Here is a 26,309-nt window from a genome sequence, read left to right on the forward strand (position 1 = left end):
CACACCGGACGTTGGACACAGTCTTTTCTCGTCTCCCGGTTTGTGTTTCTTCGCCCTCACCCACCTCTTTACCTCTTTCATTATTTGTCTACCTCCCCAGTTCCTATCCCCTCTCCACTGAATCTCTCCCTTTGCCTGCTTTTTCCCTTACGTATAGGTTTTTAACGCATGTAACTCTGCTCCAGCTACTTGTAACTATGCTCTGAGACTGTAACTTGTAACTATGTAGGTTGTAACTATGCTCTGTAACAATGCTCGTCCTCATGTAAAGCGCTCCGATACCTCTAGGTCTAGCCAGCACTATATAAAACTTTTCAAATAAAGAAAGAAATCAAATAAAATACATTCTGTGTACCTAAAACTGTTCAATAGAAATCAATTACTCCTTAGTATAAATTATCAATACATTTTCAGATCAGAAATACTTTAGTCGGCAGCCCGTGCCATAAAAGTGTGCAAAATACACACATAGATAAAAAAATAAAAACATAAAAAGAAAGATACTGAATGCGATCAAACAATACAATACATTCAATATTCGTGCTCAAAGTAGTGGTTACAAAGAGGATGCTTGATACAATAGGATCAAAGCACGATCTTCAGGTAGGATGCCTGTTGAGGTGAGCTAGTGGGTACAATAAACCTGTACAGTCTCTTGTTCACTAAAGAATAAAAAAAGATGATGGGCACAAGCAAGACACAGGAGAATACATACTCAAATATATGAGCCTGCTTGCTACAAAAAACACTCTTTGTATAGTCCTATCATAGTGGAGCGAGCACAAACAAGACTACGTTCATAATCGACTAAAAGGGGGTGTGTTGCCCTTGGCGAATACCTTAAAAGATAGCCTGGGCCAACACCTTATTTCCTATCCAAGTAGGTGTGGGATTTTAAGAAAGAAATTTCAAAACTGGCTACATAATGCATAAAGTGAGGTGGCAAAAAAGCCCCAAGTGGATTGATCTAAGCGGTGCTAAGATGCACAGTTAGTTTAAAACAATTACGGATAAAATTAGAGCTAAGGTTTCAATTCCTAGTGACATTCCTTCTGAAAATCCACATACTCCCTTGAAATTTGGTGACAGAGCATGCATATAATGGTCTGGGATCAGTTTTAGCTATCCATAATGCAGTTAAATAATTTTGCATAACCTGTTGCCTGCAGACTGGCTTGATCCACCTTGAATCCGCACCAGAATATGCACAGCAGGCAAATATAACATGGGCTATGGGTTTGACAGATTTGCATCCTGGGTAAAAAAATGTATACTGCTCGACTTGGCGACCATTTGGCAGTAAAGATTTTGAGAGGAAGGAAGGCAAATTTGAACTGGATATAAAGTTTCCTATCAACAGGAACAGTACTAAGTAAGGTCCAGGTAGGGCTCAAATGAGCTATCAGATTAAAACTCTAGGAACGTACTTGTCAAAGACCCAACATGGGGAGAAAGAAGCTTATTCTGCGCTACCCAGGCCTGATACTGCTTCTTCATAGTGCCTTAAAGGGAATTTGCTGTGGGTGAGATATTTTACAATATAGCTCTTTTTGTAACTTTGTCTAGTAAAGACAACTTTCAGAGATTAAGGCTGTATGTGGGTTCTGAGAATCTGATGTCAAATGGGTTACAAAAGTCCTAGTGTGGTTAGATTAGCTAAAAACGTAATGCATGTATAAAAATTTGATGTAGCAACAGCATTATGTGCATATTTATTCTTCACAAAGTAAACAAGCATTTACAATGCAATGGTCTCGGCATTATTAAAGGTAGAGCTATTGGCATTGCTTATGACTTTTTTTATCATAAATAAATAGCATTGTCATTTACAATGCCAATAGCTTAATCGCTCGCATATGCATGACCTATTGCATTTATACACACAGAGTCATCCACACAAAAAGCTATCTACACAGGAGGAAAAAGTAAGATGGGCAGAAAGAAAGAGAAGAATAGAAGGGGAAAGGAAGAGGGAAAGAAGGAAGGAAACTTCGAAACAAAGAAGGAAGAAATGGTGAAGGGTGGAAGGATGGATGGACTTTAGAAAGAACCAATGGGAGTAATGGATGGAGCAATGAGTAGCAGAGTGAATTGAGGATTGGTGGAAGGATAGGTGATGGGCTAGTGACTGGATCAATGGCTAAAAAGATAAATGGATGCATGCATATACCGACGAGTGGATGGACAATGAAGGAAGCATGCAAATGTGGATGAATAAAGGGTGAAAGTGAGAACCGATGTGTGGATGGATAAGTGAAAGGAAGGACGACGAAGGGTATAGGAAACTGTTCTAGGGAGTATGGGCAGTGTCCCTTGGTGCTATTTAAGATAGGACCGGGGGCGTCTGTGGTACCAGCGGTGGGCACCAGAGCTGACACTTTAAGGTTTCAATGGCCAGCCCGGCATTACTGGCCGCAGGGGGCAGAACCAAAGGGACTGTGGTAAGTATCGCAAGATGCCAGTCGAATGCAGGCTTGCGTGACCTTTGACCTGCGGCAGGATGCTCACGGTCGGTCTATTTCTGACGTCTCAGCTGCTCAGCCTCTGGAGCTGACCCGGGGGTTGATCCTGGAGGGGTCCCGAGCGCCTTGGATGCCAGAGATACCGACGTGCACGTGCCACGGGTTTGGGGGCACGTCTCGCACCCTTGTGCTGGTGTCACACCTCCTTGACTCTGCAGTTTCAGGGCCCTGAGGGCGAGCCTGCTTTGCTTCTCTGTGGCTGCTGAGCGATCACACTGCTGAGGGGGGGGGGGGGGGGGGGGGGGCAGCTAACACCGAGAGCGCCCGCATCACAAGAGCCCCTGGGAGAAGGTGGAACTCAGGGTGCCTGACTCCGCACCACGAGTTTCACGGTTCGATCCCCAATGACTCTTGGCAAAAGTTCGCTAAATCTTCCCATGACCCCCAAATGCAGGTAATTCATTTCATTTCGCTAGGGTCATTTCTGTGTTTGCACAATATGTAAACGTGTGTGCATTTTTAGGGTGGAACTTGGGAAACGACTCAAAGCTCCCAGCATGTGGGTGTTCCCCAACTTTTGATGCCCCTCCCAGGAACGCCACAAACACTCCAGCGCCTGTAACTATCTCCCAGCGGAATAATTGACATGCGAGGAAATCCTATTTTTATGCTAAAATCGCAACCTTGCTTATTTTGTTTGCTGAGTGAATTAGGAATGGGATTTTGACCTCACTTGCATGCATAAGGTGAACGCAGATGGAAGCATCTTTATAAATGAGGTGTGTCTATGGCAGTGCTGCAGTACAGGAGGTGTTGACATTTGTGCCACGCTAGAGTAACGTGGGCTATGTTAACTCCGCTCACGTGGCACCAAAAAGTGCAAACTTCCTACAGCCAAACGTGGAATGAGAGAAAGGCAAAGTGTCTTTGGGTGGGCATGGGTCAGTGGATGTGTCTCGGACAGCGGGAGAGGAGACACGGACAGCGGGAGGGGGGGGCGGTAGAGGAGACACGGACAGCGGGAGAGGAGACACAGACAGCGGGAGGGGGGGCGGGAGAGGAGACACGGACAGCGGGAGAGGAGACACGGACAGAAGGCAACAAGCACTCACCTGGACTTCTTCCAGCGGCGGTCGTCCTGAAATGGCTGCTACTCGCTCCGAGCGCCTACATTTGGCTGCAGATACCGAAAACACATCATGCTGCAGATGGAGCGGACTTCAAACAGGGGTGCAGGATCACTACAAACGGGGGCAGAGGCTCGATGCTCACCGTCACTGCGGTGAAACAAAATGGCGGCCTCCAGCTTCTGATTTTTTCGGAATTGGGGGCGTGGTTTTGTGGTTCTGAGTGACAGACAACGTCACTGTCTAAAGAACGCAAAAAATCACGCCCCCAAATCCGAAAAAGACGGAGCTTCTTTGGAGGGACGGCTCTCTCCTCCAATGGCTGGCCTCTGTTTAGGAAGCCAGCCAATGGAGGAGAGACGAAAACAGAGGCGGGATAAAGCAGCCTACTAAGTAACAATAATTCTCGGACTTCCGGTCTGCCGACCGGATATTACCGAGACCTAAAAAAGGAATAGCAAAGTTTTTAGACAATTTGAAAAAATGCATAGAGGGGATACACATACTACTGTCTCACTGCTTAGGTAAATAACAAGATAAACACTCGACTCTAATGACAGGCTATTTCTGTCACAACACTCTAGCCATTTAAATTCTAGATCTATCAGTGTTGTATCATTTCTTCTCCGGAAGAGTTGAGGGAGAGCGACTTAGTCATGACAATGCTGTTCTGGGGAGTGGTGGTCTGTGAAACAAAAGTCATTTTTTCAATAAGAAGCTAATATAACTCTTAGAATGGAAGACAGACGTTTGATAACGTCTGTGCAAAGATACACTAAAATAGTGCAAAACATCAATACAAAACGTATAGCACACATGGGAAGGGCAAACACTTACACCAAGGGTTGCAACCTATTCCCCACCCCATTTAGCTTTTAGATCTGGCAATACTTTATCAGCTCAGCTCACTATTGACTATTCAATGAAGTGCAAGTACTTTTGTAAAATATATACCCAAGGGAGGTTGGAATAGATAGTGTGAGTTAAAAAAAGTATGCATGAGGGCACGTTAAGAGTGCCAATGCTGGCATACCAAGGGCCCTTATGGCGTAACATGCATGTTCCTTCACCCACCCGCCTATGATTCGGCTTGGGATCTATAAACAGTTACTCTTTCTGTTTACTACTCAAACAAGCATTGGCAAAGCTAATAGGCTTTATCTATGTGAGATTTATCGGCTTTGCTAATATATTTTTTTAGCTATTTTGCAAATGGCTAAAAGTATTGTAAAAAAGCTGTATGACACAGCCTTTGTTGTTTTTTATTTTCAGTTATGGTGCACTGAAGCTAGCACTGCTGTATAATATGGCTAAAAAACACTGACAAAGCCAATAGATCTCGCATAGGCAAGACCTATTGGCTTTGCCAATGCATGATATGGAATGCCGTATGGTAAGTTATAAGTATTTATATAGTGTTTACAATGGCTGAAGTGCTAATACTATAGAATGGAGAATGTCCTTGCCAAGGTGTTAGTGTGTCCAGATTCAGAAGCATTTTAGGACCATAAAAACTGTGAAAATGTGCCATATAAATGCACTGAATGTTATTTAAGTTGTAGGTAGACAGAAAATTCCAAAAGGTTACAGCTTTTATTAAAGTTTTGCTTTAGGCTATGTGTTACTTTGGGTGCAATGGTTGCAAAAGAATCACAAAAACATTCCTGACTGCTTGTTTGTGAGTTTCCTAGACCTTTTGGCTCCTGTGCCACTGCACCTGCTGAACCATTCAAACCTGATCCTAGTTCCTGCAAGGTAACTGCACTTGTGACTGCTTGTTTAGTAGAAAAATATAGCAGTAACTGGTGTCCAATGGGCTTCCTAGCCCTTTTGGCCCCTGTGCCTCTGCAGATGCTGCACCATTCAAATCATTACCCTTGTGTCCCACAAGGTATTTGCCCCAGTGACTGCTTGTTTAGTAGTAAAAAAAAAAAAATCGCAATAATTAGTGCTCAGTGGGTTTACTTAACATTTTGCCCATGTGCCACTGGACCTGCTGCACGGCTGAAATCATAACCCTAGTGCATGCAAGAAAACATGAGGAAATCGTTTATATCCAGTAATATAGGTGTTCTGAAGAAGGCATAGTTGCAGACAGAATACATAACGATTGTTTAGCTAAACAAACACAAAAGCTTTCACGAAGTAACTTTAAACGTATCCAAATCTTAAAAACGAGTTGCCACAGAGGTCATAAATAAAGCATATGTCTCATACATGAAAGTTAAAACCGAACATTGCTAAATTGAGTTACATGGTGGCTGGTTCTTTCCTCTGAAAAGATCATATATGTCCTTGGCAGTGTATGGGCCATAAACAGTGTAAATTGCCCAAGATCACTATATGTTATACTGATGATGAGATTGAAACACGGGTTTGTACTTTGTTTCTAAAAAGGCAGTTTCACAAATGAAATGGTCTCACCAAAGAGGCAGTTTGCAAAAAAAAGTGGAGATGTTCTGTGTGACAGAAGAAATAGATACCTTTTGAGATGGACTACGTCTAAAATAAAAATGGGCACAAAGCAGGCTCTATCTTTCTCTAGTATATTAGCCGGAAGTAATAGGTTCGAAATGCTTCTATAGTTCTTCGCTTCTGAAGGGTCAAGTAAGGGTTTCTTAGCAAGAGACAGGATAGAAGCTTTTTTCAACACTGCCGGGAAAACAGCTTCATCCCAGAAACTTATTCACAATCAAAGTTAGATGGGCAGAAAAGGTTTTGAAGAGCAGATGAATTTCCTCGAGAGGACAGGGATCTGTAGGTGATCCAGATTTAGTGGTTTTTATGGGAGAAGCAACCAGTAAGATGAGTAAATGAGCTCAAAGTCTGAGGGGAATCTGAGAATTCTTTTTATCAAAAAATGTCTCATCCGTAACTGTCTTAGGGACGAGAGTGAGGTTGTTTGGTATTTAATGAAAATCTTGAAATATAGTATTTACTTTAGTAGAGAAAAAGTTGGCTAGTTGATCACAGAATTTTTGGCTAGGAGTAACCAGGTTCCTATTTCCACAGGTAGATAACGTTTTTACTGTATTAAATAGCTCCTGAGAGGAGTTATTGACTGCTCTAATGTGATCGGAGAAAACTTTGTTTTGGTTGCCTGGATTTGGGTTTTGTATTCCTTTAGACCTACTAAATATTTTATATTTCAGTTTTTATACTGGGCCATATTGCACATCCTCTAGCGCTGTTCTTGATGTCTACATTTGTTTTTAGTTCCTTATGGTCTTGAGAAAACCATAGCGCAGAGTGTTTTCCGATGGTTAATTCTTGTTTTTAAAGGTGCTCGCTGGGAAACAGCTGCATCTATCAAAGCGTCAAAGGTGGCTGGGCCTTGCTCCAAATTTTAATTGATTATAGGTTTAGATTTGCACAGCAGAGTGTCTAGCTTGAAATTTTCTATTGCACACTGCTGGTACTTTTGGATGATCACAATGGAGAGGAGAGGTGCACAAGTTACTACTTGTGTAACGATATATCTGTAAGAGACATTAGTTAGTGATAGATTCCTTACCTTAGAATATCCCCAGGTGTCAGACTGGATCCGGATTTTTTTTTGCATAGCAGTACCCATGCGCGTCAGTAGGCGTCCGTCGTCGGGGGCGACGTGATGACGTCATCGGAGTACTTAGACGCCGCCTCCGCGTGCTGACGTCAGTTCTTATACACAGCTTTTCCGCGCCAGAAACACAGAGCCATGATAAAAACCAACACTGGTGCCATGAAACTAGGGCCCTGAAAGGGGATGACCTTAACCCTAGATATCGGTTCGCAGAACGGGGAGGATGGGTGGGTCGGTAAGGAATCTATCACTAACTAATGTCTCTTACAGATATATCGTTACACATGTAGTAACTTGTGCATCTGAAAGAGACACGTTAGTGATAGATTCCTTACCTTAGAATGGATACCCCAGCAATACCAACCCCGGTGGTGGGTCTGCGAACCAATAATCACACCAGAAAGTCCTGGAGGACGGAACGGCCAAAGAAGCCATCCCTCCAGACTTGGCTGTCCAGGCAGTAGTGTCTTGCGAACGTGTGCAGCGAGGCCCACGTAGCTGCCTGGCAAATGTCCTGCAAGGTGACTCCCCGGCCCAGGGCAGTAGTAGTCACCGTGGCCCGAGTGGAATGGGTCCTCAGCCCAACAGGAGGTTCCTTTTTAGCCAAAGAGTAGCACGCCTGGATGCACAACACGATCCACCGAGAGATGGTCCGCTTGTGCACCGCCCGTCCCTTCTTAGCGCCCGCGTAACCAACAAAGAGTTGGTCATCCACCCGGAACTGGCGTGTGCAATTCAGATAGAATGAGAGCGCACGTTTTGGGTCCAGACGGTGGAGCCACTCTTCCTCTTTCGAGGGATGCGGAGGCGGAAAGAAGGTGGGCAAGGTGATGGACTGCCCGATGTGGAAGGCTGTGACTACCTTGGGCAGGAAAGAGGGTCTTGTCCGCAACACAACCTAGTCCGGATGAACAGAAAGGAAAGGAGTTTTAGAGGAAAGAGCCTGGAGCTCACTCACCCTCCTGGCAGAGGTGATAGCAACCAGGAAAGCAGTCTTAAGTGTAAGAAGACGGAGAGGACAGTTATGAAGCGGCTCGAAAGGGGCGCACATCAGGTAGGTTAGAACCAGGTTCAAGTCCCACTGGGGCATCATGAAAGGAACAGGAGGGAACATATGAGTGATGCCCTTTAAGAATCGGTTAACAATCGGGGACTTGAACAAAGAAGGCTGATCAGGTAGCCTTAAGAAGGCGGAAAGGGAAGAAAGGTAGCCCTTGATAGTGCCCAGAGCAGAGCCCTGCTGGGCAAGAGAAAGAAGGAAGAGGAGAACCTCAGAAAGGGGGGCAGAGAGTGGATCCACAGCCTTTGCTGTGCACCATGCCACAAATCTGTTCCACCTGCAGGCGTATACCGACTTTGTGGAGGGACGCCTGGCTGCCAGAATCACATTACAAACTTCAGGAGGCAAGTCAAATGGCCTCAACTGTCGCCGCTCTACCTCCAAGCATGGAGGTGGAGACTGGACAGGTTCGGGTGGAAGACCGTCTTCTGCTGCTGCGACAGAAGGTCCTCCTGAAGAGGCAGACGAACCGGGGGATTGACAGACATGCTGAGTAGCTCTGGATACCAGTATCTTCGTGCCCAGTCCGGAGCCACAAGGATAACCTGGGCCCGGTCGCGCCTGATCTTCTTCAGCACTCTGGGCAGAAGTGGTATAGGCGGAAAGGCGTACAATAGACCGCAACTCCACTTGCGACGAAAAGCGCCTCCGAGCGAGTGCCGCCTTGGAAATTCCAACGAGCAGAACTGATGACATTGCGCGTTCTCTTCTGTGGCGAATAGATCTAACCAAGGCTCTCCCCATCGCTGAAAGAGGCCTTGCGCCACGTCCGAGTTCAGACGCCATTCGTGATCCATCATGCACCGACGGCTGAGTTTGTCCGCCCTGGCGTTCAGGGAACCTGCCAGGTGTTGAACCACCAGGGACACGCCCTGATGTTCTAGCCACTGCCAGAGGCGCAGAGCCTCCTGGCATAGGGTCCACGACCCCACCCCGCCCTGTTTGTTGCAGTACCACATGGCGGTGGTGTTGTCCGTGAACACCTGCACTACACTCCCCCGGACAGAGGGGAGGAATGCCTTCAGCCCGCAGCTCCAGAAGGTTGATGTGGAGCCGGGACTCCGCCTAAGACCAGAGGCCTCTGATCTCCGCCTCTCCCATGTGCCCCCCCCAGCCCTTGAGGGACGCGTCCGTCACAACTACGTGCTCCGGTTGGGGTAGGGAGAGAGATCTGCCGCTGACCCAATCGCGGTCCGTGAGCCACCACTGCAACGGTCTTGCAGTGCCCTCCGAGATCAAGACATGGTCGGACAAGTTGCCATGATGCTGGGCCCACTGAAACTTCAGGTCCCACTGCAGAGCCCGCATCCGCCACCGGGCGTGATGCACCAGAAGGATACAGGAGGCCATCAGCCCCAGAAGCCGCAGCGTCAACCTGACCGAGACTCGGGACAAAGGCTGAAAGATCGGAGTCAGAGCCTGAATATCCCGAACCCGCTGTTCGGAAGGATAAACCCGAAACTGCGCCAAGTCTAGAACCGCTCCAATGAAGATGAGCTTCTGAGAGGGACACAGGTGTGACTTCGGCAAATTGATGGAGAACCCCAGCAGGTGCAGGAGGTCGGCCGTAGTCTGGAGGTGGCTGACGACTGTCTGGGGCGAGCCCGCCTTCAACAACCAGTCCTAGAGGTAGGGGAAGACTGAAACCCCTAACCTGCGCAGATGAGCTGCGACCACCGCCATCACTTTCGTGAACACCCGTGGGGCGCTTGTAAGGCCGAAGGGAAGCACGGTAAACTGAAAGTGGTCGTGATCTACCATGAACCGCAGGTAACGCCGGTGTGCGGGCAGGATGGGGATGTGAAAATAAGCGTCCTGCAAGTCCAACGCTACCATCCAGTCTCCATGGTCTAGGGCAGCTAAGACCTGAGCCAATGTCAGCATCATGAACTTCTCCTTCCGGAGGAAGCCGTTGACGTTCCGTAGGTCCAAGATAGGGCGTAGGCCCCCTTTGCCCTTCTTGGGTACCAGAAAGTAGTGGGAGTAACAACCACACCCTACTTCTGGCCCATTAACGCGCTCGATGGCCCCCTTGGCCAAGAGGGCCGTAACTTCCTCTTGTAGAAGTCTCAAGTGATCCCCCGACACGCGGTGGTACTGCGGTGGCATGGCTGGAGGGGTCGCCTCGAAGGGGAGGGAGTAGCCCCTTCGGATGATTTGTAGCACCCACCTGTCCGAAGTGATAGTGCGCCAGTGGTGGTGGTGATGGCGAACCCTGCCCCCCGCTGGCGTCACATGGGCCTGAAAGCACGGACTAGGAGGGTTTTGAGGCGGATGCTGCAGGGGTAGGTGTGGACTGGCCTCGCCGTTGTCCCCGACCACCGCCATGGCGGTTTCCACATCCGCCACCGAGCTGGATGGTAGTCTGCGGCCCGTGGCTGGCAGGACGTGTGGGGGCGCCACTTCCTTGGCCACGAAAGGAGCGAAAGGCAGCCGTTTGCTAGCGCGGGGACGAGAGGCCCAAGGACTTGGCAGTGACCCTGGAGTCCTTAAAGCGCTCAAGCGCATGGTCTGCCTTGTCGCCAAAGAGGCGACGGCCATCGAACGGCATGTCCATAAGTGTGTTTTGGACATCAGCCGAGAAGTTGGCAGACCTCAACCAGGCGTGGCGACAAATCGCCACCGTCATTGCCATCGCACTGCCTAGTGAGTCAGTAGTGTCCAGCCCACACCGGATGGAATAACGCGCCGCATCTCGGCCCTCCACAAGGGCTTGGCCGAGTTTAGCCCGGACCTCCACCGGGCATTCTGGCAGCACGGCCGCGACCGTATCCCACAGAGAGTGGGTGTAACAGCCCAAGAGGCATGCGGTATTGACTGACCGCAATCCTAAACTCAGGGAGGAGAATACTCTCTTTCCGTATTGCTCGTACCTCTTGGATTCCCGGTCGGGGGGAGTCGACGGGAATGCGGTCTGGGAAGTAGAGGCCTGGATGACCAGGCTCTTGGGAGTGGGGTGGGTAGACAGAAAGCAAGGGTCGCCCGGAGCCGGCAACGTTCCTATCCACAGGCTGCCCTGTGGCGGGCTTGGACCAAGTGCCCAGAAGAACATCTGATAGGGCCTCATTAAACGGCAGCAAAGGCTCAGCCGAGCTTGCCTGCGGTTTAAGAACCTCAGTGAGGAGGTTAGTCCTCACGGCCGCGACGGGGAGATCAAGGCCTAAGGCCTTGGCCGCCCTCATCAGCACCACGCTATAGGCAGCCCCCTCCTCCGTAGTCACTCTAGGAGGGGGAACAAAACCAGTGTCGGGCGTAGTGTCCAGACCAATGGCATCCCCAAGCTCTCCTGTCCAGTCCATAGAGTACTGACACTCATGTGCCAGAGGGTCCTCAGACCCCTCCCAGTCCCCCTCGTCACCCATCGCCTGGTACTCAGGCTCAAAGGATGGAGCCGGGTCATAGAAATAGAAATCTCCATCGACGTCGAGAGCGGCGCCGAGTGGCGCCACTCCGACGCTGGACCCGAACCGAGGGCAGGACCGGGGACGGCGTCGGCGGCCAACACCCTTGGGGCGTCGTGTCGTGAGGCGATGTCGTGAGGTCGACTGGCGGCGACCCGGATCCGGAACCAGATCCAGTGGGGCCCTGCGGCGTCGGGACCGAAGCACCTGACGGCGCCGGGGCCGAAGCACCCGGCCCGCGTGGGGACCCAGTCGGAACCGCTTGGCCCGAAGGCGCAGCGGAACCAGACGGAGGAGCGAGCGACCTCATGGCCATGAGGAAGTCCTCAATTTCCCAAGTGTCGCGTGCTGCCCAGGGACCGGCGGGTATGTAGCAGGCTGCGACACCTGCGGCTCCAGCGGAGCAGTGTCGCCCGAACCCCCGGCCGCATCGCGCGAGTGTCGGGGGGGAGTCAGAAGAGCGATGACGTCTCTTCGACTTCTTGTGCTTACCTGAGGAACCCGAAGACCGTGGACGACTCCCGGAGCCATGGTCCCTCGACCTCCTCGCAGACCGGGACCTCGAGCGGCGCGGGGCCGACTGCCGGAGCTCGAGTCGCTTGCGGGACCGCTCCCGCCTAGCCTTAGACGTCAGGGCTCTACAGTCGGAGCAGGCCTTGTCGTCGTGGTCGAGGCCTAGGCAATGAAGACACCGGCGATGGGGGTCGGTAACCGACATCAGTCGGTCGCAGTCGGCGCAGGGTTTGAACCCGGGCATCCCTACCGGCACCGTCGGAGTCGTACAGACTTCGAAGTAGATCAAAACTGATCGAAAAAGTTTTAGTCAAAAAACACTAAGGGTACCACTTTTTCCGGATCAGCGCTTGCTGGCGCGGAAAAAAGAAGAACTGACGTCAGCACGCGGAGGCGGCGTCTAAGTACTCCGACAATGTCATCACGGAGCCCACGACACCGACGACGGAAGCGGAGCTGTGGACGACGCCTACCGACGCGCATGGGTACTGCTACGCAAAAAAATTCCGGATCCAGTCTGACGCCTGGGGATATTCTAAGGTAAGGAATCTATCACTAACGTGTCTCTTTCAGATATTAAGTTTAAAGAGGATTGCCTTGTGATCTGTCCAAATTAGGTGGTAACATGTGATCGATTTCTATATCGCAATTATTAGTATAAAAAAACAATCAAGTGTATGGCTGGCGTCATGAGTAGGATGTTTGATCAATTGTCGAAGATCAAAACTCCGTTAGTTATCAAGTAGATGTTCGGTATTTTTAAGTTCTAGACATTCTAGATAAGTCGCATGAAAAGGGGAGCCCTCCAAGGCCAGAACTGGTGTGTCTGCTTGAACACCACTTTATTTTTATATATTGTTTCCATATAGCAGTAAAAAACAAACATAAATGAATAAAATGCATGCATGCCAAGGTCAGAAATACTGACTTTGCCAATGCTTGTTACATAATGCAATGTATCTCTTTTTGGCTGTCACACTATTATTTTTATCACTTTTATCATTAGCCAATGCAATTGTACCTCATCTAGCAACCTCCGAAAGATGGATGGCTGAATAAGCGTTGCCTGGATATGAATTTGTGACCTAAAAGTCACAGTAGATTTTAACAGCAAGTGCTAACCTCTCTGAGATACCTTCCCTAGGTTTACTTTTTTAATTAAAATTTAAAATAAGAATGAGATTCACTGTGACAATGCCTTTCACCTAGGTGTTTTAACATTGGCCAAAATACATCGTCAATGCTACAAAAGCATCTTTAAAAATAAATGAAACCCCAGCATGGCGATTCATACACGCATGTGTTACCAGGCAAGCTGCAAACATTGGAGACCTACTGCTCTGCCAAAGTATTTTCCTCATTCTGTACAGCATCGAAGCAGATGCTGTGCAACATAAAGGAAAGATATTAACAAGCATTTGCAATGCAATAGGTCTCGCAGCATTAAAGTTTGAGTTATTGGCATTGTATATGACAATGTGTTGCATTACATTTTTAGCAAAGTCTGTATTGGTGTATAAAGATGATTTGCAAGATGATAGCGATGGAGTGGGGGCTGGATGGATGGATGGATGGGAGGGGATGGATGGGGTGGAGGGGATGGATGGATGGGGTGGAGGGGATGGATGGATGGGGTGGAGGGGATGGAGTGGGGGGATGGATGGATGGAGTGGGGGGATGGATGGATGGATGGAGTGGGGTGGGATGGATGGAGTAGGACTTCCGTTCCCTTTCTTTTGGAGGCAAGACACCTTCTGGTAAAGTCCGCACTATATCAAAACGCATAAATAAACAAATTCTGGAATGTTAACAAAAAGTCAACTACAGAACACCCTGGGTCTACACAAGGAAGTGAAAGAGAAGTGAGTCAGCTAAACGGAGCAAAAACTAGAGTGCCAGTGTTCCGAGTGGGAGCGAGATATCCTGCTGCCAAGACCCATCAATCACCCAATGTCATTCATCATCTGGGTTTTGGTACAATCTTTATCAAGGAAAACCGATCTTGAAAATTGATCGGAAAAAACCTTGACACAAAGAAAGACTACGGGCTGACTGGTCACCCTACATAGTCCTTGCTGGCGTCCAGAGACTCACTTGAGAAGGTGAGAGGATCAAAGGGGTATAGGCAAAAAGGAGTGAAAAATGCAGCACAACGAAAAATAAGATAAGAAAGTGGTGTTCTAAAAATGACTAAGGAGTACTCATAACAACTTTATTCCTCGAGTCCCCTTGTCATCATTTAAAAAGCAGAATGCTGACGCTCGAAACTTTCAAGACGTCAACCAGAATGGAAGGTCGACATGTTTCTGCCCTCACTAAGACCTAACTTTATCGGGGCATTCTTCAGGACCAGGCTATAGATATATAAAGCTGCTGCTACAAAAGTGAAAAATTATAATTGTGCGAAATTTATAGTGTAAAAAATACTCCACCGGTCATGTCCACCTCGAATGCTTTATGGATACATTAACCGGAACCCATAACAATTGGGTGTCGCCCTCACCTCAACCTGGTTAATTACTCAGGGAAGGAGGCCCCGCTCTATCCGTCGGTACCCCGGGCCGTCAGGAGTAATGTTAACAAAAAGTCCCTCCATTGCCCGCACCCATATGCGTATCTCTCTGCATTCATTGTCCTGGACGGACCCCTCCCCCAACTCTTCTCATCCTTCCTTTACGCTGCAATCCGACCCTATTATCCCTCCTCCATGGTCACCTAATTGGCGCCCTTTCTGTGATTTGCCCAGATTCACAGGATCTTGACCCTCCCGCCGAGACTCAAACTCTGTTCCCCAGCTTCAAAAGCGACCGCTCTAGCCGTTATGCCACATCCTGTCTTGCCGGACGCGTCTCATTTCCCCCCCCCCCCCACAGCAATGCCAAGAGCATGTTATGCTAGCACATACGGCCGTCCTTTTGCCCCCACACTCCATACAAGTGAATGTGTTTGAACTCAGTCTCCTGTGTTTTTTCTTCACTTTAATATAACGCAAACTCTGCTTGATGGTATCGGAGCGCTTTACATGATGAGCCAGTTGCAGTGCACACAGACAGATTCATTTTTATGCATGGAGAGATTAAGTGATTTGCCCAGATTCACAGGATCTTGACCCTGACGCTGAGACTCAAACTCTGTTCCCCAGCTTCAAAAGCGACCGCTCTAGCCGTTATGCCACATCCTGTCTTGCCGGACGTGTCTCTCATTTCTCCTCCCCCTCTCCACAGCAATGCCAAGAGCATGTTATGCTAGCACATACGGCCGTCCTTTTGCCCCCACACTCCATACAAGTGCATGTGTTTGAACTCAGTCTCCTGTGCTTTTTCTTCACTTTAATATAAAGCAAACTCGACTTGATGGTATCGGAGCGCTTTACATGATGAGCCAGTTGCAGTGCACACAGACAGATTCATTTTTATGCATGGAGAGATTAAGTGATTTGCCCAGATTCACAGGATCTTGACCCACCCGCCGAGACTCCAACTCTGTTCCTCAGCTTCAAAAGCGATCGCTGTAGCCGTTATGCCACATCCTGTCTTGGCGGCCATGTCTCGCATTTCCCCTCCCCCTAGCAATGCCAAGAGCATGTTATGCTAGCACATACGGACGTCCTTTTGCCCCCACACTCCATACAAGTGCATGTGTTTGAACTCAGTCTCCTGTGTTTTTTCTTCACTTTAATATAACGCAAACTCGGCTTGATGATATCGGAGCGCTTTACATGATGAGCCAGTTGCAGTGCACACAGACAGATTCATTTTTATGCATGGAGAGATTAAGTGATTTGCCCAGATTCAAAGGATCTTGACCCTCCCGCCGAGACTCAAACTCTGTTCCCCAGCTTCAAAAGCGACCGCTCTAGTTTTTTGTTTTTTTGGCATGGGTAGATTTTAGTGATTTGGGGCAGGGGCACTCACTCACAGCGTCCCTCTCGCCTGCCTGCCTCCCTCGGCTGTTTCTGCCTCGCGCACACGGAAAGAGATAAACGAAACCGAAACCTAAGAGGCACGTGACGTGAGCTGTGTCGGTAGAAGCTCACGCGCGCGACACACCACGCCCCCTCCCGCGGCTCCGTGACGGGTCCAGTAGAGTGCACGTAAACCTTGGCCGAAAAAATGCCGGCCGCGGCCAGGAGTGCGCCCTGTGGGTTGCAAGCATCCGGCGGGGACCCTACAGATGCCCCGCTGTTCTTTCTGTCCGGTGGAGGAGGATTTCAGCCCGTGATCGGACGGACGTCGAGCTCAGGAACTCGACACCGAGGACTGCGTCGGGGGTCAGGCTCTCACGGAAAGGTAAGAAGCAGTGGTGCAAGCGAGTCTGCTGTGCCCGGGGAAGCGTGTGGCTAGGGGGAGCACTGATTTGTGGTTGGGTTGAAGAGCGATGGCTGCGACAGGGGAGAGCAGACAGTGGGGACTGGGTCTCAGTGTATGCGCATGCGCTGGAGCTTTCCAGGAGACAGCCACAGCGAGCGTGTTCGCACGCGCGTGGCCTGCGCCGATCGCCTTTTTGGAGATGCGCGCGGCCAGGTGCTGTCTCCTGGGAAGCAGACCCAGCGACAATAGATCTCTGGCGAGACAGCGCTTACGCGCTGTTCAACGCCACGAGACCTAAAAAAGCACCAAGAGGTGGCCACTAGCTTGCGTCATTTTGCAGGGACGTGCATGCATTAAACTTAAATGCCCCTACAAAAAATTACGCAGCCCAGGCGACATCAACCTTTTTTTACTATAGATTAATGGGGGTCGAGGTAGAGTGTCGGGATGCAGAGAAGTACACATGTTTTTGGGGAGTGGGGTGGAGTGAGAGGAGTCTCTGGAATGAACGAGAGCAGAGAGCAACATGGAAGAGAGCTAGGTGCTAGAAGCACTCGGACAAAAAAAAGCAACATGGGAAGGTAGCATGGAAGCACGCAGATAAATGGGGGGACCAAAGGCACAGGGTTTGCAAGAGGGTACATGAGTGTGTGTGGTGGGCGGAGAGGCAGGTGATTAAAAGGGACGTGGGGGTGTAGAAGCTCACAGGGACGTGGGGATGTAGAAGCTCATGGGCAGAGAGGTCAACATGATTGTGGGTGGGTACAAAATCAAACAGGTGAGAGTGAAGTGGAATCTAGGGCAGAGAACCATATAAGGGTGACAACTGAAAAGCACATGGAGTGCTTAAACAAAAAGAAAAAGTAGCTCTGAAAATGTGAGCAGTGGAAGGCCACAAGTGCTTTTGCAAATTCTCTAGGGGAGAGCAAACACAAGAAGAGACAGTAAAGTCCATAGAAGCTAACAAATAAGAAGCAATTAATCAATCAGTCAGCATTTGTAGAGTGCAGCACTGTCACCCCTGGACACTGGGGTACAAGGTCTCCATTGAAAAAAAGCCATGTCTTGTGAAAATGTCAGGAAGAGGGAAGAAACAAACAGAAAAGGCAAAACAGAGGGGACAAAACAAGCAGAAAAGGTAAAACCGAGCAAGAAACTGGCAGAGGAGGCAGGAACAGAGAGCAGCAGGTAGACAGGCAGCAGAGTGTGGTAGAGTGCAGGAAAGCTGGACAGAAGAACTGTCGCAGGAGGGAGCTCCCACGAGGACCTGCTCAATAGCGTCGCACTGCGGCCTCCAAGAAGTAGGTCCTGGGGGAAGGCAGGGCACTGGGTGGTAGGAGAAGGGAAATGGTGGGAAGAGGGAAGAAAGAAGCTGAAACGGCAAAACAGAGGGCAGAAAAGACAAAACAGAGCAAGAATCGAGCAGAGGAGGCACATATAGAGGGTAGACCGGCAGCAGATGGTAGCGGACTCTGGACAAGATAGACAGGAACACTTTCGCACGGGAGCTGGCATGAGGACTAGCAAGCAAATGAGAGTGCCAATACAGTCCCTTGGGGGCCCCTTACCCTTTGCGACTAATCTACCACCAACTTTTCATTGGCAGTAATGCCTGGCTGGCGAGCCTTTCAAACTGTAACACTAATTGTGAACTGTTTGCGTCTTTGCAGCCCCCCTCTTCGGGGCCAAAAGACATTTGGCATCCCTTGAAGACCTACCTCCTTTAAATTAGCTCTACCCCTTCAGCAACACAACCTGCGGGTATTGTCCCCATTGAAGTGGGTTAAGCTTAAATTGAATTATGTTTATTCTTATTAGACAGCCTGGTTTTTTAAGATGTATGAGCTGTGTATACTGTATACTGTAGTTCTCCGACAGGAACCAACCAAACGTGTATTTTTGAAAGTCTCGAGGGGTGGGAAAAGATTTCCAAATGGATTGAACGTGCCCTTGCACTTGGTGTGTGGACCAAGTATTGATTGTGCATTTACAAACAGTTGATGTAATAACGGTCACGGAGCATGGAAATGTAGTTTCTTCATTGTGCACATTCATAATAAAAAAGGGTAGTAAAGTAAAATGAGCATGTTTTATGACTGCATTTCGATTGCAAAACATTTGTGTGGCACAGAGTCGCTATTGGGAAGGGGCTCCCTTTGCACGCCTCTTCCTAATAGCGAGTTGCAAACTCTATTTTGCGAGTTGGTAATCGGTTACTGACTCAAAAAACTGTTTTTGCACATGCCACAGACCTATTTAGCAGTCCCAAATGGCCCGATTGGCCTCTAGCAACCGCTAAAAACGGTCATACACTGTGGCCCATGATGTACAGTTTCTTAACTGCCCTTAGCAAATGACTGGGGAAGCAGTCCCTACACACCAACCTTAACATAATCAGGATCCATTATTTAAAATAGAATAACATGGAGCGAGTTCACGCAAAAGCTGCTATTCCCTCTACTTTGAATCCACACACTTACCTCCCCAGAGTAGCTGTATTTCCCTTTCAGGATTTGCCGGTATAGCCTGGTCCGATTATCATCCTCAAATGGCATAGTTCCACTGAGGAGAATGTAAGAGATAACTCCCAGAGCCCACATGTCCACAGAGTTTGTGTAAGGTTTTCGGACTAAGATCTCAGGGGCAATGTACTCAGGGGTCCCACAGGTGGTTTTCATCAAACAGTCATCCCCCTTCTTCCGAGCGCTCGCCAGGCCAAAATCTGTGATCATGATTTTGGAATCTGTCCCAGGATGATAATACAAGAGGTTCTCAGGTTTTAAGTCCCTGTGCGTGATTCCCAGTGTGTGCAAGTACTTCACGCCCTCCAAGACCATCTGGAGCACCCGTGTAGCATCTCTCTCTGTGAATGATCCTTTGGCAATAATCCGGTCAAACAACTCTCCACCAGTGGCCAGTTCCATCACCATGTACACCCTCTCCTGCGTTTCAAACACTTCAATGAGCTGGATAATGTTGGTGTGACGGACTCGACGTAGGACGTTAAGCTCAGATTCACACACTTCTCGTCCTTCCCTGTACTTAGTCTCAATCATTTTAATGGCATATGGCTGTTTAGAGGCTTTGTGCTCCACACGCACAACCCGACTGAAACTGCCCCTGCCAATAAGGGCCTTAATGTCATACTTCGCAGTCACACGAGGATCAAATTTGGCACGATATTTAGCCACCTTGTTCCTGCGGGGATCGACATGTTCTATTTGGCTTGGTGGATGCCCACTGTGGTAAGGGCTGGTGTGATGGGGAGGTGAGGGTGACCCACTTTTGAGGGGGGTACTGCCCTTATCTGTGATGAAGTGTTTGTATATGTCATTTTTATGGGACTCAACCTTTTTGACGAGATCCAGCTGAACATCTTCTGGTGACTCAGGAAGTATTTTGCTCGTCCCACAGCCCATCGCTGATGGATGCTAATCATCCATGAAAGTCTTCTCTCAGGCAACACCAACATGACACTGGTTCTGTGAAAGCTGCTTCGATACCTATGAAAAATAAACAAAATTAGAATTACTTGAGGTAGATGCTAAAGAGTTCCGCAGGGCAGGAGATCAATGAATTAAACCCACATGGCGATCTTTAGATCCAACAATATATGGGAAACGTGTTAGGGGAAGAACAACAGAACTCTACGCTAACACCTCAGAAGACTTTGGCAAGTTAATGTTCAGGACGCGCTCACTAGGTATAAAAGACACTAAGTAGCAGGCACATAAGTAACCAGAAATAGCATTGTTGCTGTATGATGCAGCAAAATCAGTGGAGATTGCATGTGTGCATTCAAAACCAGCAATACACCACTGCCATGTGCAACGGCATTCACAACAAGAAGTAAATAAGTCTAAATGTACAAATACAAATTATCCCTTGATTCACTCAATCAACAAGAACCCCCTATCAATAGTGGAATTCTTATTTCATATAAAACACATAAATAAACTAAAAAAAGATCCCACTCAAAGTATCTGAAACACTCAAACAGTGATACTACTATAACATGCAGTGCAAGCAAGTCAATTTATTTCTTTAGTACATTTAAATATTCAGAACAGCATACAATGAGAGGGCAATGGTTTAGCCTACTTGAAGATACGGTTTTGTTTGTAGTTTGGATTTGTCCACAGTATAGCCGGTTGGAGGGTGAGCATTGTGAATGACCGCTTTCTGCCTCTCTATGACTGAGCCGAGGCCAAACTCAAAAGGGTCAAGAACCCACAGGTGAAGACGTGACCACAGTCTGTAGCTACCCTGTAAACTGACATTTGAATAAAGGGAACATGTGTGAAGCCTGTTCTAGCAGCTACGTTGAACCCGGCCCACTGGTACGACTTCTTCCGTGGCGAGCGGGGACACTCTTGGGAGATTAAACTTAAAAACCCAAAGCTTATGAAACTCCTTCAAGGAGAGGACCGGCAGTCAGGTGAGCCCGATGTCCTGCTGCTGATGCATGCCGCTCCTCCCCCTTCCTCTCTTCCAGCAACTTGCGGGTCATGATTGGTGAACACGGCGAGAGCCGCGGTGCTGGCCAAATACCTGAGCGATTCAGGGAATTGGAGCAACGTGTATCTGAAATTGAGGATCACGCTTTGTCATGCCACTCTGATACTGGCTCTCTTCAGAAAAAGCTCCAGGCCTTGCAGTTATAGATGGACGAGATGGAGAATTATGCTAGATGTTCAAATCTACGCTTTAAAGGGATTCCCAAGGATAGTGAACGCCTTAATGGTCACCCCAACCCAGTGGCTTATATATAGAGTAAATGATTAGAGATCATATACATGAGAAAGCATCCGAGGACCATACTCTAACGCTGGCCCACAGGGTCCCCTCCCAGAAAATTCCTGGGGCTAAGTATCCCAGGACGATGATTGTGAATTTCTCTGATTACCGCATTAGTGAGGCTGTTTAACTAAGTCAATTCAAAAGAGGGATATTGCTCTACCCAATGGAGCCAAAGTAAGAGTGTTCTCTGATATGTCAGCAGCAGCAGCACGAAGACGGAAGGACTTTGTGGGTATGATGAGCAAATTCAAGAGTGCAGGAGCACAGGTTTCTATTGCCCAGCAGTCTAAATTGAACGTTTTATGGAAGGGACGGCTCCATCTTTGCTCCATTCTTGAGAAGGCTCAAGATCTGCTACAAAAGATTGTCCAAGCAAATGGATAATAAATGAAAGGAAGGTTACTTGAGCAGAGACTCTTGCCCATATCATCTGGTCTATAACCAAAGCTTCTGAAAAGTCAGGACCTTGTTAAAAGCAACTCTATTTCCCCAGAGTCCCTGGGGCACCCATCTTGTACTGCAGGGGGTGCCAGGAAGCATGCTGGCAAGTAGAGTTCCTACCAAACCACAGTTGCAGAATCGGTCTATTACATGGACAATACCATAAATCAGAAGTTTCAAAACGTATGATACGAGGAAGGTGGTAGTGATGGACGGAGCATCTGAACCAATCAAACACTCACACCCAGTCAAAAGATCTGGGTTTGATCCATCACCGTTCTTTAGCCCACTCTGCCACCCCAGTTAAGACATGGCTATATGCAAATCAGTCTGACCCTGTGCCTCATGGGAACAGTCCAGCCCGAACTGCCAAGCCATGCCTTCCCTGGACCGGAAACAAGCTTCCGAGAACCGGTTTCTGGCATTACAGCCGTCTTCAGCCCGGCTTGCTTGAATCCAGTGGCAAAGTGAGCACGGGACTCACGTCTGAGCATACCCTGCCACACCTATGGCGGCCAAAGCGGTACAAAAGGGGGTGGTGATGGACGGAGCATCTGAACCAATCAAACACTCACACCCAGTCAAAAGATCTGGGTTTGATCCATCACCGTTCTTTAGCCCACTCTGCCACCCCAGTTCAGACATGGCTATATGCAAATCAGTCTGACCCTGTGCCTCATGGGAACAGTCCAGCCCAAACTGCCAAGCCATGCCTTCCCTGGACCGGAAACAAGCTTCCGAGGACCGGTTTCTGGCATTACAGCCGTCTTCAGCCCGGCTTGCTTAAATCCAGAGGCAAAGTGAGCAAGGGACTCACGTCTGAGCATACCTTGCCACACTTATGGCGGCCAAAGCGGTACAAAAGGGGGTGGTGATGGACGGAGCATCTGAACCAATCAAACACTCACACCCAGTCAAAAGATCTGGGTTTGATCCATCACCGTTCTTTAGCCCACTCCGCCACCCCAGTTCAGACATGGCTATATGCAAATCAGTCTGACCCTGTGCCTCATGGGAACAGTCCAGCCCGAACTGCCAAGCTATGCTTTCCCTGGACCGGAAACAAGCTCCGAGAACCGGTTTCTGGCATTACAGCCGTCTTCAGCCCAGCTTGCTTGAATCCAGTGGCAAAGTGAGCAAGGGACTCACGTCTGAGCATACCCTGCCACACTTTAGGCGGCCAAAGCAGTACAAAAGGGGGTGGTGATGGACGGAGCATCTGAACCAATCAAACACTCACACCCAGTCAAAAGATCTGGGTTTGATCCATCACCGTTCTTTAGCCCACTCTGCCACCCCAGTTCAGACGTGGCTATATGCAAATCAGTCTGACCCTGTGCCTCATGGGAACAGTCCAGCCTGAACTGCCAAGCCATGCCTTCCCTGGACCGGAAACAAGCTTCCGAGGACCGGTTTCTGGCATTACAGCCGTCTTCAGCCTGGCTTGCTTGAATCCAGTGGCAAAGTGAGCAAGGGACTCACGTCTGAGCATACCCTGCCACACTTATGGCGGCCAAAGCGGTACAAAAGGGGGTGGTGATGGACGGAGCATCTGAACCAATCAAACACTCACACCCAGTCAAAAGATCTGGGTTTGATCCATCACCGTTCTTTAGCCCACTCTGCCACCGCAGTTCAGACATGGCTATATGCAAATCAGTCTGACCCTGTGCCTCATGGGAACAGTCCGTAAGGAAACAATGGTCGAAAGCAGTGCATGAATAAAAGAAAAATATTTAAGCAAAGCCGTGATAAGCCGCCTGTATTTATCCAAGTCCAGCCGGACAAGGAATTTATTTTCACAATGTAAAAATAATTGTAAGTCAAGTTACAAAGAATACAAGAGCACAATCCTGTGCTTTACCACAAAACAGAAAAGTTTAGGGAGAGTTAGAGGTAAGAAGAGGATTTACAGGCAAGAAAAAGAGCAAACTGGACACTTTTTTTAAATCAAAAATGCAAGTGTTTTGCCAGAGTAGTATGTACAGCGAATGATACACATTATTTTATACCGTACAACTACTGTAAAGGGTCGACGTTTCGATCCCCCGCTCTAAGATACATGGGGATCATCATCAGGACTTATTAATTGTGTTGCCTGTGGGGAAAATTATATACGCCTGTGGAGAAACAGGAGAAGAAAACAAAAGTTTTTCATATTTAAAATATGGAAGATGAGAGTCAGCATTGCTCCACTTTTTTATGAAGACTATAATCGGATTCGCGGTGACTGGGCGACAGGTTGTGATGTGCACCATCAATACATTTGAGTGAATAAGGTGACTTTTCAACTATCGAATAAATGAATATTTACACTTTAAGAATTATTTACAAAAAATTCGGCGCAGTGTGGGCTAGTTTGTGCATGGCAGGATTTAGCAGGGAAATGATATTGGTGGTAATATCGGTGATATTACCACTCCCTTTTGTACCGCTTTTGGCCGCCATAAGTTGGCAGAGTATGCTCAGACGTGAGTCCCTTGCTCACTTTGCCACTGGATTCAAGCAAGCCGGGCTGAAGACGGCTGGAATGCCAGAAACCGGTCCTTGGAAGCTTGTTTCCGGTTCAGGGAAGACATGGCTTGGCAGTTCGGGCTGGACTGTTCCCATGAGGCACAGGGTCAGACTGATCTGCATATAGCCATGTCTGAACTGGGGTGGCAGAGTGGGCTAAAGAACGGTGATGGATTAAACCCAGATCTTTTGACTGGGTGTGAGTGTTTGATTGATTCAGATGCTCCGTCCATCATCACCCCCTTTTGTACCGCTTTTGGCCGCCATAAGTGTGGCAGGGTATGCTCAGACGTGAGTCCCTTGCTCACTTTGCCACTGGATTCAAGCAAGCCGGGCTGAAGACGGCTGAAATGCCAGAAACCGGTCCTCGGAAGCTCGTTTCCGGTCCAGGGAAGACATGGCTTGGCAGTTCGGGCTGGACTGTTCCCATTAGGCACAGGGTCAGACTGATTTGCATATAGCCATGTCTGAACTGGGGTGGCAGAGTGGGCTAAAGAACGGTGATGGATTAAACCCAGATCTTTTGACTGGGTGTGAGTGTTTGATTGATTCAGATGCTCCGTCCATCACCACCCCCTTTTGTACCGTTAATTGCTTTCGGTGGCAACTTGTCATTGCCTACAATCTGTATTAAAATGTCTAACAGTGTTCTTCAATGAAACGTTGATGATTACAATACTGATTGTCCAGGTTTCCTTGCGATTATTGGTCAGCTCCTTTTACCTGAACCAGGTGTCATCCATCGCTCACAGCAGATAAACTCTATAAAGTCACAGTACTTGTTAAAAAAGAATCTAGTCTACATGGTATCATGCCAAGATTTTACCATGGAGGCCCCACAGGAACAATAAATCTGAAATCGGAAAGTAGAACCTTCAATACCGTAATAGTTCTTTGAAGTGTTATTATGGAATGACATGTACTGAATAAAGTACAAGCATCACAAATGTACGGATTATAGTTTCTATCATCGAGTGATATTTAACAGAAAAAAATTGTAATGCATGATCAAAAAAGAGAATACCAACCACACAAATCAAACAGCAAGCCCTGACAAAGAGAGTAGGTGTGCCTTTTATAATAAGTTAATAGCTTCTTCATAGACTGACAAGCTTTGAAGTGTGCATTGTTGAAGTGAGAATGAATGAAAGGTTGGAGGAATAGAACAGACAACTGAGTGCATTGAAGAGTGAGCGAGTGTAGGGATGAGTGAATGGACTGATGAATGAATGTGTGAGTGCATGGGTAGATAACTGCACAAACAGAGGCATGTATGGACAAGGTAAAAGCATGGAATAACGGCTGTGTACCTGGATGAATAAGTGACTGAGTGCATGAGTGATTCATAAAGCCATACACTCAATCACTAATTAGTTCTCCCTCATACAATCCCTGACGGTCTGACATTTAATTTCTTATCCTTCCACACAAACTTGACAAGCAATAGAAAAGGACTTGACTTGTAAACTGACATTTGAATAAAGGGAACATGTGTGAAGCCTGTTCTAGCAGCTACGTTGAACCCGGCCCACTGGTACGACTTCTTCCGTGGCGAGCGGGGACACTCTTGGGAGATTAAACGTAAAAACCCAAAGCTTATGAAACTCCTTCAAGGAGAGGACCGGCAGTCAGGTGAGCCCGATGTCCTGCTGCTGATGCATGCCGCTCCTCCCCCTTCCTCTCTTCCAGCAACTTGCGGGTCATGATTGGTGAACACGGCGAGAGCCGCGGTGCTGGCCAAATACCTGAGCGATTCAGGGAATTGGAGCAACGTGTATCTGAAATGGAGGATCACGCTTTGTCATGCCACTCTGATACTGGCTCTCTTCAGAAAAAGCTCCAGGCCTTGCAGTTATAGATGGACGAGATGGAGAATTATGCTAGATGTTCAAATCTACGCTTTAAAGGGATTCCCAAGGATAGTGAACGCCTTAATGGTCACCCCAACCCAGTGGCTTATATATAGAGTAAATGATTAGAGATCATATACATGAGAAAGCATCCGAGGACCATACTCTAACGCTGGCCCACAGGGTCCCCTCCCAGAAAATTCCTGGGGCTAAGTATCCCAGGACGATGATTGTGAATTTCTCTGATTACCGCATTAGTGAGGCTGTTT

At 48.1% G+C, this 26,309-nt stretch overlaps 1 protein-coding gene across 1 annotated transcript in view; it reads right to left on the reverse strand.

The window, feature by feature from the left end:
- The window catches only part of PSKH1 (protein serine kinase H1), a 185,912-nt gene that overhangs the window by 120,730 nt on the left and 38,873 nt on the right, over positions 1-26,309 (reverse strand). Inside the window, exon 2 of the mRNA XM_078670144.1 lies at positions 18,916-19,938. Within this exon, the coding sequence (XP_078526270.1) occupies positions 18,916-19,854 (939 nt within the window). The 5' untranslated portion in view covers positions 19,855-19,938. The remainder of the gene's footprint in view (positions 1-18,915; positions 19,939-26,309) is intronic.

Source organism: Lissotriton helveticus, chromosome 12 (assembly GCF_964261635.1).
Source record: "Lissotriton helveticus chromosome 12, aLisHel1.1, whole genome shotgun sequence".
NCBI lineage: Eukaryota > Metazoa > Chordata > Amphibia > Caudata > Salamandridae > Lissotriton > Lissotriton helveticus.